At 39.3% G+C, this 16,539-nt stretch overlaps 1 protein-coding gene across 2 annotated transcripts in view; it reads right to left on the bottom strand.

The window, feature by feature from the left end:
* Positions 1-16,539, bottom strand: part of SLC2A13 (solute carrier family 2 member 13) — a 111,481-nt gene that overhangs the window by 64,004 nt on the left and 30,938 nt on the right. For both annotated transcript variants that reach the window (XM_083575176.1, XM_083575177.1), the window contains exon 4: positions 9,023-9,131. In XM_083575176.1, coding sequence (XP_083431302.1) covers positions 9,023-9,131 — 109 coding nt within the window. The remainder of the gene's footprint in view (positions 1-9,022; positions 9,132-16,539) is intronic.

The raw sequence follows: 16,539 nt of genomic DNA, 5'->3' as shown, positions 1-16,539 counted from the left end.
AACACTGGAGAGCTGCAGCCTGCCAGAATAAAAAACTGAGCTAAATGGACCAGTGGTCTGATTCAGTATAAGACTACAATCAGACCTCGGTTCCCGAACGCCTCCATTTTGGAACATTTCGGCTCCCGAACGCTAAAAACCCAGAAGAAAATGCTCTGGTTTTTAAACGTTTTTTGGAAGCTGAACATCTGACGTGGCTTCCGCTTGAGTGCAGAAAGCTCTTGCAACCAATCAGAAGCCGTGCCTTGGTTGTCGAACGTTTCAGAAGCCGAGCGGGCTTCTGCAACGGATTACGTTAGACAACCGAGGTTTGACTGTACTAATTTTCCTAAAATTGATGAATGTTTAGGTGGGGGTGACTGCTGGATGCTAAGGGCAAGTGAGTTGCTTGAAGTGTTGAAACATTTTTGTTGCTTAAAAAATCTTAAACCTACACTTTCCCGGAAGGGTTATTTGATTTTACCACACCCACACCAAACATTAATTCAATCTTAGGGGTATTTTTGCCCCATCCCCACAAAATGTACCAAAAATTACTATTTAGGCCCTGGTAGTTAACTGCATAGTAATATTCATGTGTATGCCATCTGAGTACTAATTTGGCAGCATCCGCTCCTGATACACACAAACTTAAAATGTTTGCTTCTGCTCCATCTGTTTTGGCATATTATTCAGTGATCATGGGAACCTACAAAGAAAATGTCTGGCAGCTACAAATCCCAGAATTTAACTTTTGGAAGTTATGATCAAGAACAGCCAACATCCACAGCCTTGTTAATTGTCTCAGGATGCTTCATTGTATACACATCTTGAAGTAGCAACATTCCCTCTATTTCTGACAATGCAATCTATACCTTCAAGCGTTCCAAAATGTCCCTTCCTAAGGTGAGGAGGCTGCTCAGAAATGAGGGCTTTGAAAGCATGTGCTGGGCCAGTCCGTAGTTCCCTCTCACTTAAAAGGAAGGGTTATCAAGGCAAGGAACAGGCTGGCTGATAGCCATCCCAACTTTCAGCCACCTCTCCTCAAAGAAAATGTGTAAACCTTCATTCTTTACACCAACATAAATTGTTTAGAGGAAATCTGGACTGAATATGGCCTGGAAAAGGTTTAAAAGTAAGTCAAATCCAGGGTTGTCACCTTATTGCTATCTTTTGCGATACAGAACGTGGAAAATCATGACTATTAGGGGATTTGAAGAACTGGAAGGGAAATGGAGTAACAGAATTGAGGCAGGTCTACAGACAGATGGGTGGAAGGGTTAGGATTCTGGTGTGACCAAGGCCAGCACAGGGCCCAGATTCTTTCTTTCTTTCTTTCTTTCTTTCTTTCTTTCTTTCTTTCTTTCAAAGGTTGACCAGACATTTCTGAAGAAAGTTAGCACACAACATGCAGATGTAGCCATTATGATTTAGCACTCAGGCAGCACAATTGCAAATGACCATCGCTTAACCACTGTTGCTAAGCATTAAGAGGAAGAAATGTGGATGCCCTCATCTGTGATTTGGGAACCCTCCCAGAGCTGCAAAAGAAAGAAAGAAAGAAAGAAAGAAAGAAAGAAAGAAAGAAAGGCAAGAGAAGGAGGAGGATACTGGGGTATGCTTGTCAGAGCACCTTCTTCATTATCATTTCATTCATTCAATGTGCTGTCTTTGCAGAATAAAACACAATTGGTATGTTTTACTCAGAAGTAGCTCTGTTGAAATAAATGAGGCTTCCTTCCTACTGGGGGTAAATGATATGACAGGAATTTCAGTTTTTGCCCACTATATTTATTCATGTGTGTGTGTTTTTCTGCACTTATTTTTCTGAACATATCTTTCTCAACTCTGCATTTAAGCACTAGACCCCAATCTGCATATTTTGGAGCACATTTTAAAGACTCCTTGACAGAAATGAGCTCTTCAATTAAATCATTAAATTAACTGGCTCTATATCAAAAATACTACAAATCCAAGAGGCAAACACAGAAAAAGCCATAAAGACATGGCCAAATTAACTTTAATCATACTGCCTCAAGTATGCATATGCTTTTTGCACACTCATTTACCCTCTTGGATGCATGGATGCTTAGAATACACACAACCAATAAACTACACTGGTTAAATTGGTGACAACAAGCAAGAGGTCGTTGGACTGTCATGCTGGACTCTGTGCCTGTAACTAGGCATAATTACATATTAAATCCAAGTGGTCAGAGCTCCACTGTTCTATCATGCATAAAGAATAAAAGTATGTGAAAAGGGCTACTGTATAGAAAGATAAGACTATCGACATAGCATTCTAGGATATATTCCACTGCCCCCAGGTTGCAATCCCTCAATCATCTTTGCTGAAGCAGACCCAGACAGAATAGAATGTGATTCAGTAGGTACTGCCTAAGGAATAAACAATGAACTTTAAATACAGACAACACACACACTTCAAGGAGATCAGCATATTATCCGTCGCACATTTCAGAGAGCTGAAAAATTTCATCATTTCAAAAAATCCCATTTGGATCCGATCAATATCAAACTTTCATTAAAAACGCTGGAGCTACATGTGAATGCAGCAGTTTTCTGGCTTTCATTAGAAGTTTTTCAACTTTATGAGTGTGGAGAAATTCTAATCACAAAAGTGAAAAATACCTTAAAATATAATCCAATATAATCCATTACAAATAAACCATTGCCATAATTTCATCAAATCAGGTTATAAACTAAATATTTGGATTTGCAAAAGACAATATTTTAAATAATTGTCGCAATGCAAATAAGGATTAATAAAAGTGTTTTGCTCTTTGTGGCAACTCTGACCTTATCACTAAATATAATTCAGGAATGATTAAGAACTCAGTTATTTCATTATTGCCTTTATGTTAATCAAAACCATCTCAATCATGGTCTCAAAGGGGTCCATCATCTAAGACTGTGTATTCTGGAAGTTACACAAAGGGATCCAAGTGCTGGAAAGAAGGAGGGGATCCTAGCAAATATGACCAATGTTCAGGGTCAATGGGAGTTGTAGTTCAGCAACCTAAAGAGCCCCACACCTATTAGAATTTTAAAGCCTGCAGAAAGTGACTGAGGCTGTAATCTTATTCCACTTACTTGGAAGTAAATTCTATTCAACTTAATAGGTTTACATGTAGTTTACATGTAGAGGATTGCACTATAAAATGGTTTTTTTTTATTTCAGACTCTTTGAATGAGATGCTGCCCAAAGCGAAAATTCTAGACAGTTTTGCTTGACCTATGGTTTTTAGTTTTTTTAAAAAATAAAGAGAACAGTTGCTATAAGAATTTAATATCTCTGTTTTTGTTAATCACTGCAATATATTTAATTTTTATATATTTAGTCAGGCAAAACGTAACAGCTATTTCTACCTCTGAGCTACAGCTTCCTTATCAGATTATTTTTCTCACATGAGAGAATGATTAGATCTCCAAACTTAATTAATCCCATAGGAAAAAAGGAACAAAAAGGAATATACAAAGATGTTTTGCAAAAAAAGTGTTCACCTCTGAAAATGTAGTAGTCCAAACCTACTTACGTTTCTGAACAATTCAGTTGACTTTTACAAGACTACTTCAAATCAAAATATATGTGAAACATTTTCCAATTATGTGTGTGTCACTCACAGCAACTATTCTACTATAATGGACATATTTAAGATGAAGTAGACACAGCAAGAGGAGGGTGAAATGATTCAAAATGAGAGCATATTTCCCAAGAGAACTGTCCTATTTTACTAACAAGCCACACTCCACTCCCAGGCACATTACACGCACCACATCTCATAATGCATTTCTCTGTCTGTGTATGTGTTTTCTAAATGGGGGAGAGGAACTCCACATATAAACTTGTTACAGGGTAAACGGTAGGAAGTAATGAATGCTGAACAACAGGAGTCATTTTCAAAGCTGCTGGTAGGGCAAGCAGTGATCCCATCCAGAACTACCACATCTGCAACACACTTAAGTCCTGGATACAACAGACGTATCAAAACACAACCTCCAGGAGCCCATGGTTTTAAGATTTCCAAAGAAGGCAAACCTCAAGAGCAGCAGAAGTCATAGTGGTCCCTCTTCACCAGGCTACTGTTGCTGAAGACATATAAATTAACATGCTATCTAGACTGTTCAGGAACGCATGCATATGAAAACTGCCACATGATTTATTGTTAGCGTCACCTGCAGCAACCAAGCAGGCAACTTGCTGCACTGGCGATAATCCTCCCTTCTCCAAGAGCCACCAAGGTCATAGATGTGTTAGTAAAGGACCCCTGGGCGGTTAAGTCTAGTCAAAGGTGACTATGGGGTGCAGTGCTCATTTCACTTTTTAGGCCAAGGGGAGCCGGTGTTTGTCCACAGCTTTCTAGGTCATGTGGCCAGCATAACTAAATCACTACTGCACGGAGGACCGTGACGAGTGCCAGAGTGCATAGTGGTACCTACCAATCTACTTGAACTGGTATGCTTTTGAACTGCTAGGTTGGCAGAAGCTGGGGCAGAGTTGGCATAGAGGAGCGATATTCCTTCCTCCCCAGACTCTCTATACCTTGCTATTCAAGCAGGTACCTTCTCAGAGACTATTCATAAGCTATCAGATCACATGTAAGAGATATGTAAAGAAGGCTCTTCCTACTTCTGGTACAGCAGGAGAACTGATAGGTAAGATGCCTTTCAGGGGTAGATTAGAAAGATACGCAGTTCCCAAGCTGGATAGGGAATTTAGTTTCTTGTGCAAGAATATTTTTTTGTCATTTCTAGCTAAGCTTTAATATTCTTCAAAAGGTGTTGGCCAGCTTATATATTGCACCGAGGGGTGGGGAGAATAAAGAAATGCTACAGGCAACATTTTGTTGAAGTATTAAGAATACAAAATACCACAAGGGGCACTATCCTCTATCATATTTTAGTCAATTTTTGGAATGGATCCTGTATCCCTTTCATCTTGCTACTGTCGTTGTAGAGCAATACTGAAGGAGTCTTAGAGGTGAGAATGTTCAGTTAACACGAAAAGACCAACTGTGGGTTGTCACAGTCGTCAAACAAATAAACAAATAGTTGTGGACTATTAATTTAATGCAGAACGTGCATTAAAATAAACTGGAAGCTATTTGGACCAACTGATATAGCAAGTCTCTTCTGCTAACTGCCTACGTATTTTATAAAATATATAAAGGAGTTGCCTCCTATTGGAAAGCACACCTCAGTCAGAAGATAAAAGACCTTATTTCCAAAAGACCTCCTAGGGGAGGAAAGCATGTCACAGGTGCGACTCTTTTTCATCAAGTCCTGCCCACTCACTTAATCTTGGTGTGAGATTGTTTCTTGTTAAACTCCAACTGAGTTTGGTTACCTAGATATGTCAGTCTCTCACCAGCCGAACCTGTTTTGACGCTCTCAAAATAACAGTGACTAAAATCCACAAAGTGCAAGACATGGTGCCATTTGCTATAATAACTTTAGCGGGCTATTACACAAGGGTTGCGTTCAATTCCTGCCAACCATCGTCAGATTTCACACTGACCATCTTTCAAAAGATTTCACCTCAAGGCAAATCGTGTCTCCCCCCCCCTTTTTTTAAAGGAAAAATGGGTTGTGTAAAGTGCAGTATTTATAGCTCCAACTCCAAGATGAACAATTGAGTAAACATCCTGATTGATCAGTGTTTTTCAAAACATATGAGAAACGAGCCCAAGAAACCTCCTGCACAACCTCATTAAGAAATTTATGAATTTGGCTTACATCAAGTGTGCATTTAAATACGGAAGACTAAAGTGACTTACGTGACAATGAGGTTTTTTAAACATACCTACCTTCCATACCTTGCTCTTGATAGAGATAAAATTGGCTATGTATTCTTCCAAACATCAACAAATATCTGATGAATAGTGGGAAGGATGCATAGGAATATTGTGAAAGGGAAACCGATTGACTGAACGTTATTTTTTTTTTTAATGGAGATGAATTTCAGCACCTCAAATCTGGCAGGCTGCTATGTTTGAAAAAAGCAAGTCGTTCTCTCTCAGTTTTACTAATTATCAAAGCTGTGTATTACAACAAAGCCTTTGGGCTCTCTCCCACATAGCACACACTCACAGCTTTTTGATCGTGCAGTGAAGTTATAATGCTGAATTTGTGACATTACAGTTATTACCAAGGCAACAGGCTGAAATCAAATAGTACTATGACTTCCTGGCAGGATCAAGGAGGAGAAATGGCTGGACTGTGAAAGACTCACACAAATGGCTTAAAAATAGGAACAGAGAAGAATACAAAGACACCAGCAAGATACATTTCTCCCAAAGCAAAATTATTAAGTCTGCAATACTACTGAATTCTTACACAGATCTCACAGCCACAAAAATATTGTCTGAAATCACTAAAATAACTGATAGTTTTCATATTTAAGACTTGTCAGTTTCTTGGGGTTATAAGTACAACATTCCTACTAATTTCTACTAATTTTGTACAATTTCATGCAACATCATTTTGCTAGAGTTTATCAGCAGGTCATTTAATCTCCTAGTCATTTGACATTTGAATATCCTCACTCTGATTTACAGTTTTCAATTATACTTCCTATCATTGAATCCCCACAATCAAGTGTCACATTATGAGGATGGAAGTCTGCAATACCAATAAAGCATTTCTACATGACCTCCACCATTAGAATGCCAATTACTGTCCTGTAAGTCGGGAGTTTCCTATCTCCAATACCCTCCCCAAAACAGACTAGATTTTGCCTATGGCATTCTCCCATTTGTTTGTTATTAAACTTATTTAAGACTTTGATCACGTAGTAATGCTACCAGCTAGGCTGCAGATATAAGCTTACATGATGCCCGTCCACATAAAAATCACTGCATCTGTCAATGAGACTGGGGTGGGGCGGAGCTGTCCTGCCCTTCTTCCAAGGAGCACAGCGCCTTCATTTGAGAGAATTATTGGCCCCACGTCATCTATCAAGTGGAGCCTTAAACCTTGACGTTTCTGGTGTCACTCTGACTGCTATACCATATCACAGTAAGAAGCCTAGGCTGTAACCCTTCTTTGTGCAGGGATATTAGAAAGTGTTATGGAGCTACATTCAAGGATGTTAGCCCAGTCCCAAGTTCTCAACACAGGTTCGCCACACCAGTGACAATCAGCAGGCATAAAATGAGCAATAATAAATTTTGAAGATCGTAAAAGTTCTGCAGGCAAACTAATGGAGTCAGAGTTCAATTAGGATTTAGGGCGCAGTAATATCGGGCTCTCTGAATCTTCCACTTGGTTGCAACTGACAGAAAAGAAACAGTTAGTTTATCAGCTCAGCTGGGTCCAAATGCCATTTGGTTCCTCTTCTATCAGAACCGTCTCCATCAGCTGCTATTCCAGCTGGTTGTTATGTAACTTCATTACATAATAGCATGAAAGGATTAGTACCTGAATTTGCTTATTTTCCTCCTTTGTATCAGATCACAAGTCACTGTTATAAAAATGCAAACAAAAAGTAGTATATAGGAACACAGGAGGCTGCTTTATACAGGCTGAGACCATTGGTCCATTAGCTCAGCACTGCTTAAACTGACTGGCAGCTAGTTGTACAAGGTTTCCAAAAAGGAAACTTTCCTAGCCTGTGATCTTCTATATGGAAAGCAGATTCTCTACCCTTCTGTACAAAACATGTAGTAAATATAATGAGACCAGTTTCTTCAACAGCTGCACATGGAAAAACCTTGTTTAGCACATTTCCCTCCCTACCAACCACAAAAAGCGATGGTTCACTTAGCTAGCATGGTCCTCTCATTTAAAATACAGTCAGCTGGAAAAGATATGGCAGATGGCTAAATGTGTGCAGTGCTGCATCTTTACGTTAGTAAGCCATTAAAATGTATAGGTCATAGAATGTGCTGAAGGTTACCAAGCAGTCTGCTGTCATATACTACGATTCATATCTAGCAAGGCGACAGGTTTTCAATCAAAGCATTTCACAGTGCGAGTCCCCTAACATTTGTGTGTGTCTGTATCTCAAACACCAAAAAACAAACTGAGGGGAAATCAATTTACACTGAATTGTGTAATACTTGGTGCCTAAAGATTTACTTAATAAATCCACACCAGAGCTGCGGTAACGCATTTTAGAATTGAAGAGGTTTTTTTGCAGTAACTTCCGCCCTTCTCCACTTCCTCATTGTCAACTAGATCTGTTCCATTCACAGTCTGCAAAAACTACTGCTTGGTAAGGTGTTTCTGATCTAAGCACATCTGTAAGTTTAGGATAAGCAAAGTCAGCTAATGAGTACCATAAATCTTACAGGGTTTCAATATATTTCCAAAGAAAGAAAAAAGATTTGGATCTACTCCAACTGTGTTTTTTCTTCGGGAACTTCAGATATTTTCTCATTTACCATATGCACACATCACATTTTCAAAGTAATTTGATACCAGCCCTACACTTTGTGGATTTTGTTTCGCCTCGTAGGGAAGCATGCTTAAATAGGTGCACTGCAGAAAAATCTGCTCTGTTACCTTGAACATTAGTCTAAATGCAGTTGACAATGCATTTTCATGCAAAATTTGAAAAGCACACATCTAAAACAAAGGAGAAGGTCCCCAGGGATATGAAAAACAGAAAACCACAGGAATCTACAGAAAAATGTAAATAGTAGAAAAGTGATTATTAAATTTACAAAATATTATTCATGTGAATGTATATATAAACTTAAACAGTTGCCACTGTTGGGTAACAATTACAACACTATCTCCAAACATCTCAAATTAATATGACAAGATTTCCTGCACTGCATCCCATGCTTTATCGCAACAAATGGAGAGTTTCTTACAAGTGGAGTTTGTCAATTTATAAATCACCTTTATACTATTTCCATTGTTTCTGGGCTTCTTGGCATTTTCTCTACTGGTCACCCCTCGCCCTCTATACTATCTGAAAAATATACATGTCACTGAAAGCTCTTTGTCTATTTTCTGTTGTACCAAATGAAACATGTTTTTTAAATAAAAAAACCAAAGTTGAAAAAGTGATACATACATGACTGTGTTAATACCTGCCAGTTGCTGGAACATTTGTAGACCACAACCCACTATTAACTCTCTTCGAGTTGGAGGATAGGTCAGCATTCTGCAGATCACAGGTCCAGCTTGAAAAAGTAAAGAAAAATGAAATTCATTACATCAATCAGTATTTCCCACTATGGCAACCAACCACATCCCATATTTTGAACTTTTTCACACGCTATTTATTTCATACATTCTTTATTATGTATAGCAGATGAATAATTGACCACAGATCAAGTGGTTTGAAGACTGTTGTCATGCTGGGACTTAAAAATCAATGAAATAAAATGTTTCAAGCCTCTAGAAGACAAATGATATATAAAGGTGGGTATTTCAGGAAAGCAGAAAGCCAAAAATGATAGTGCCATCAAATCCACATTACAAATGGCTTACAAAATTAATTAATTTCAGATATATATGCAACAATTGTTCATATACTGGTCTAAGGGTAAGAATTTAAATTAATAATTTTCCAGTAACTTTAGTTTAATAAATACTGCAGGACCTGAAAGAAGGGATACACTATACCAGGGTTTCCCAGTCTTAGGTCTACAACTCCCATCATTCCTAGCTAGCAGGACCAGTGGCCAGGGATTATGGGAATTATAGCCCAAAAACATCCAGACACCCAAGTTTAGGAGACCCTATGAGATACAATACCAGCAGGGAAAATGAAAGTTGGTTAATTATACAATTGCTGCTGAAATCTATATAAAAACCAAGAAGCACTAAGGTTATTTCTCTATGCAATTTCCCTATTAATTTTAATGTCTGTATTTAAAGATTAGCAATGCAACTAAAATCCATAAAAATATAATACTATAGCCATTGCATACTCACGGCAGGTTTTATAATTCAGATATTGTTCTAATTGTTAAAATTATGCATTGTTCTAAGATTTTAAATTATGGCACTATTCCCCACATATATAAAACATGGTAATTGAAAGTATCTACTGCAACAATACAGGCATAAAAACAAGTACTGATAATCTTCAGTCTCTATTATTATTATTATTATATTATTATTATTATTATTATTATTATTATTATTATTATTAATTCCCCACCCATCTGGCTGGGTTTCCCCAGCCACTCTGGGCAGCTTCCAACAAAATACCACAATACAATAGTCTGTTAAACATTAAAAGCTTCCCTAAACAGGGCTGCCTTCAGACGTCCTCTAAAAATCTGGTAGTCGTTTTTCTCTTTGACATCTGGTGGGAGGGCGTTCCACAGGGCGGGTGCCACTACCAAGAAGGCCCTCTGCCTGGTTCCCTGTAACTTTGCTTCTCATGAGGGAACCACCAGAAGGCCCTCGGCACGGGACGCTCCTTCAGGTATACTGGACCAAGGCCGTTTAGGGCTTTAAAGGTCAGCACCAACACTTTGAATTGTGCTCGGAAACGTACTGGGAGCCAATGTAGGTCTTTCAAGACCGGTGTTATGTGGTCTCGGCGGCCGCTCCCAGTCACCAGTCTAGCTGCCGCATTCTGAATTAGTTGTAATTTCTAGGTCGCCTTTAAAGGTAGCCCCACATAGAGCGCATTGCAGTAGTCCAAAGGAGAGATAACTAGAGCATGCACCACTCCAAGACAGTCCGTGGGCAGATAGGGTCTCAGCCTGTGTACCAGATGGAGCTGGTAAACAGCTGCCCTGGACACAGAACTGACCTCCATGGACAGCTGTGAGAAGCCATTAAGTTTCTCAAAAAGTCTAAAACTGAATAGATATGGTGGTACACACATCCTTATTATATACAGCAGAATGAGTGCTTAGTATACTAAATGACAAATATCAGTCAGTTCTCTTGCAATCAATAAGATATAAGAGATGTCTTCACTCCTCTTGCATTGTTTGTTGGTAAACGAAGCAGCTATTGCTTCTTCAAACTTATTGTTCCTCTAGGACCTTCCCTAAGCACTCTCTTTTCTTGTATTATCTGTTTGCCTCCATATAGAAAACCATTTTTAGCATGTCTTAATTATACATGCTGAGGGCTGGAGAATTCACTAAGAGAAATAAAAGCAGCTGAGGGAGCTCAACCGTCTTCAGTACAGTGACTCCTAGGTCAATATATTCACAAGAGATTAAATGCATGGCATTCAGACAACACTGTCCATGAAGTTCGGCTCAAAATCAATATTTATAGGGAATAAATTATACATAACCTTAGATATGATTTTTTCTATTTGCTTAACAGCATTCATTCACTACCCAATAAGGTTGACTCACTATTATATTAAAATACAGTTAACTGCTGCATTTGGACGAAAGGTAACACAAAAACCTAACTCTCAGCCTCAAATTTAGATCTCTCAATTGTGCCTTTTAAGGAGGTCCAATCTGCTCACTTAAAAAGAAAAGAAAAGATTAAACCACAACTATCCTCTTCAATTCAGGAGACCCAACCTTTCCATTATAAATAATGTATGGTATAAATTATTTAATTATTAGTAAAAAAACTGTAAGACACTTACTGTTGGCTTAATAAATTCATTTATCTAAAACATAGAGTCTGATTTCGCTCCTTCAAAAGGTACCACCAATTTAAAAGCAAGGAGACAAAATAGTCAAGCACAGCAGTTCAGAACAAGATGCATGGTTTATGGTCATTCAGTGCTATCCTAAAAGTATTGGGTTTTTTCCTACCAAGGTTTTAGGATACAGATAACTGACAACTTACGTTTATGTATCTTGTGTGCATTCAGCTTTATGCACTTGGCAATAAAATAGATAGATAGATAGATAGGTAATAATAATAATAATAATAATAATAATAATAATAATTTTTATTTATACCCCGCCCTCCCCAGCCAAGGCCAGGCTCAGAGCGGCTTACAAGCAATAATAAAAATAAGATGAAGGATTACAACTTAAAAACAAAATTAGAATACATTAAAATATTGAAACATTAAAATATTAAAATGTAGCCTCCTCGCAGGAGGAGAAGGAAAAGAAAAAAGAAAGAGAGGGAGGGAGGGAATCAAATTGGCTCCAAGCCAAAGGCCAGGCGGAACAACTCTGTCTTACAGGCCCTGCGGAAAGAAATCAGATCCTGCAGGGCCCTGGTCTCATGAGGCAGAGCGTTCCACCAGGCCAGAGCCAGAGTTGAAAAGGCCCTAGCTCTGATTGAAGCCAATCTAACTTCCTTAGGGCCTGGGACCACTAGGGTGCTGCTATTTATGGACCTTGAGGCTCTCCGTGGGGCATAACGGGAGAGGCGGTCTCGTAGGTACGAGGGTCCTAGGCCGTGAAGGGCTTTAAAGGTCAAAAGCAGCACCTTAAATCTGACCCTGTACTCCACCGGGAGCCAGTGCAGCTTGAAAAGCACTGGATGAATATGCTCCCATGGCAGAGACCCCGTGAGGAGCCTCGCTGCAGCATTCTGCACCCGCTGGAGTTTCTGGGACAGCTTCAAGGGCAGCCCCGCGTAGAGCGAATTACAGTAGTCAAGCCTGGAGATGACCGTTGCATGGATCACTGTGGCCAGGTCGGGGCGGGAAAGGTAAGGAACCAACTGCTCGATGCGGCGAAGGTGGAAAAATGTCGCCTTGGCTGTTGCTGTAACTTGCGCCTCCATGGAAAGGGAGGCGTCAAGGATTACACCCAAACTCTTAACGGAAGGCAATGGCACTAATTGGGCCCCCGCAAGAGAAGGGAGTTGGTCCCTAGATAGATGGAAAGGGGGCAGGCATCCAGGAAAAAAAGACTTTGGCAATCCCACCCCCCACTGAATTCCATGTGCTTTGACTATAAGCGATTTTGAGTTTATGCACTATCCCCGAAATGTAACCCCAGTGTAAGCTGAGAATTGCCTGTACAATAAAGTTCACTTTGCAGCTTTGACTCCAAACAGCTCTACTTGAAAACCAAATGCAGCCTTTTAGCCCATTTTACCAATGCCAACAATTTACTTCACAACCACAATTTTATTCTACCTAGGCAGAACCGTATGTTACCCTTCTTGAAGCCAATTTATCACTAAACAAAATCCAATGAAGTTCTCATTAATGAACGAAAGCACTACACAATTCCAAAACACATCAGCAACTGCAGATGAGAAGTTTTTATTCCCATGATATGTTTTCCTATCAAATAACATTAAAGTGCTTATTTATTTGATTTGTCATTTTAAAATTATATCTGTGGTCTATAAACCTCTATAAAAGTTTTTCAAATCAAAATAGCATGCATAACTAATTATTTCTCCAGAATTTTCCTATTATGCTATTCAATACAGTTTAATTGTTTGAAACAGAAGTTTGAATGCTCACTTTATTACAACTGTACAAAGACTGTGCATCTTCCAGTAGAGGTTCCAGAGCTTATTTCTTTATTCCAAGTCTTCCTGGGATACTTAAGAAATCAACAGGAAAATAACATGGTGCCAAGGTCATCCTGCTCTGATTTAATTATTTCTGTTGGAATAGAGTATTGTTCTACTTTCCAGCACAGTTTCAATTACCTGGGTGTTTTGTTAACTTCTCACAGGGACAGGGCATGGCTATTTTCAAAGGAATGGAACACCTTCAATTATGTCAAAATATTCCATCATATTATAAAGTCTAGAAATGTCACTGTAACCATTTCTTCTCAGGATTAAAATCAGAACGTCAAGCCACGCTTCCCAGGAAAAAAAAATGGATGATTGAATAAAGGCCCCTTTCCTTGTTTTCTTAGCAGAATGAGAGCCATGCACCATACTTCATGCCTGCCAGCAATGTAGTTAAATATGGAAGAAATAAGTTCTGTAACAGGAGCTAAATAATACAAACCGAAAGTGGCTGGTGGGGAGAATGAAGCATGACAATGATCTTTTAAAAAACCAACTACACCATGCTGACCCCATGCTTACCATGGGAAGTTAGCTATGTCTCATTGACCCTGACTTTGGAGTTACAGCTTTAAAAGTAACAGGAACTGTCCTCCCTCAAAAAAACCCAACCCTTAACAAAGCTTAGGCTGCTATCCTGTAACCACTTACCCCAACAAACACAAAGAAATCGACTTCTGAGTAGACATATAATGTGTTGTACTGTAAGTGAATTCTTATTGAGTGTCTGCTGTAGAGCAGAAGACATGTCTAAGTCTCTTTGGACTACATGAACTCTTTTCCAACTCTACAATTCTATAACTCTTTGTAAAGTGTTAACCTTTTGCATTTTCCATTTGGGTCGGAGATTCTGCATTTATTGTGTAGCAGTATTCTGGTTTCGCCAGAAGCGGCTTAGTCATGCTGGCCACATGACCCGGAAAAACTGTCTGCAGACTAATGTCAACTCCCTCGGCCATTAAAGCGAGATGAGTGCAGCAACCCCGGAGTCGTTCGCGACTAGACTTAACTATCAGGGGTCCTTTACCTTTACCTTAGGGATGCGGGTGGCGCTGTGGTCTAAACCACTGAGCCTAGGGCTTGCCGATCAGAAGGTCGGTGGTTCAAATCCCCATGATGGGGTGAGCTCCCATTGCTCGGTCCCAGCTCCTGCCAACCTAGCAGTTCGAAAGCACGTCAAAGTGCAAGTAGATAAATAGGTACCGCTCCAGCGGGAAGGTTAACGGTGTTTCCGTGTGCTGCTCTGGTTTCGCCAGAAGCAGCTTAGTCATGCTGGCCACGTGACCCGGAAGCTGTCTACAGACAAAACGTCAGCTCCCTCAGCCAGTAAAGCAAGATGAGCGCCGCAACCCCAGAGTTGTTCGCGACTGAACTTAACGGTCAGGGGTCCTTTACCTTTACCTTTTATGTGCAGAAAATACTTTCTAAGGTGTATCTGACCTCAGACAAACTCAGCACAAGAAAAATACATTCTGGTTGCTTGGAAAAAAGGAAGAGAAAACCACAGTGCTTCTAAGGACTACCAGACAACAGGGCAGAAGCAGTAAACATACACTAAAGGGGGAAACGGCAGCTCTTTAGGACTCCAGGGATTCCCACTGCCCAGCGTCCAAACAGTTTGTTAAATATTTATCTAGATGACTGGTGCTGAGTGGAAACGTTATTTTTCAGATTATCATTTAAGTACTCAAGTAAACACAATTAACCAAACATTCATTTGTGAAACATGTAGTCATAAGAATAAAGATTTTAAACCATTAAATCTGATACACTGATTAACCTTTCCAAGGGTTATAATATTTGTTGTATAATATTTTGTAGTTACTACTATTCTGGAAAAAGTCAATAGAATTAGAAAATTCTTTAGTAGACGTGCTTTAGACTTCAAGTTTGTAGATTTTTTTTTTTAACTGAGGGTAGATTAAATTTTTTAAAGTAAGGGTCCCTAATGGCCTTTGTGCATATTGCCATTCTTGTTGCTAGGATACACTGAAAAGGATTCTACAAAAGGTTGGACGATGATGAACTCAGAAGCAATCTCACTGATGCAGAGAGGATACTTCAGCTTCCCCACAGCTGAAACCAAGCTCTGGAAAACCACAAAAACATGTTTTAGAAGCAGGTCTGGCCCCAAATATTTTGTTGTTAGCGGTGAAGGGCTGGCACTCCTTCCCTATTCCACATTCAAAAACGGCCCGGACAGACAGTTGAATCTTACTTCAACAATGGTAGCAGATTAGCATCATTCACTGCACCTAAAGTACCAGGCTAGGTTTGGGGGAACCGGAGAGGCTACATAGCATGTACAAGCTCTGTCCTCCAAGAGAGGGGAATCGCCAAGCAGCTTAGAAGTAACAACCCCTGAATCTGCCACTTGACCCAGTTGCTTCATCCAACCCTGTTTGGAAAGGAGTTGTTGCTGCTGCTGCTGCCGCCTATCACTGCACTAATTCACAGGCTGCTTTCAAACCACTGTACAATGGTAAACCACTCCAAACAGCAGTACAAGTCACACCATCTACATGTATTATTGCTTTGCATAATGCTACGGTCACTGCTGTAAAGAACAATATTAGTTAAAACTATGGCACTCGCTCTCACAGGAGGCAGCGATGAGACTCAGGAGTTGTATGTTCTCTATAATTCTTATTACAAAGCACTGTAATAAAGGTCGACAACTCTTCAATATTCCCTTTTCGATGTTTATCAGGAATAAGAATATATGCTAGACCCCATTTTCCTTTCAATTAGATTAGTATATCCTCATATTTAATCTTCTATCAATCTACAAAAAATAATTAGGAACAATTAATATGATCATCAATATCATTATACTTTATTTTGTGGGTGGGTGCATGATTTGTTGTTTGCTGCCCAAAGCATATCATCACCTTCTTTTTTACACATTTTAGCTATTGTTAGTATGTACAGATGCAGCTGACTATGCTATGTGCCTGCAGGAAGCTCTGGGCTAGACAGGATCCAATGTCATCTAATAATAATAATAATAATAATAATAATAATAATAATAATAATAGTAATAATTTTTATTTATACCCTGCCGGGCTCAGGGCGGCTAACAAGCAATAATAAAAACAGGTTGAATGAATACAACTTAAAAACAAGATTAAAATACAACATTAAAATATTAAAATA

Source organism: Podarcis filfolensis (assembly GCF_964270895.1).
Source record: "Podarcis filfolensis genome assembly, chromosome: 10".
In the NCBI taxonomy this organism is placed as follows: Eukaryota; Metazoa; Chordata; class Lepidosauria; order Squamata; family Lacertidae; genus Podarcis; species Podarcis filfolensis.
This window is presented reverse-complemented; position numbering and strand designations above follow the sequence as displayed.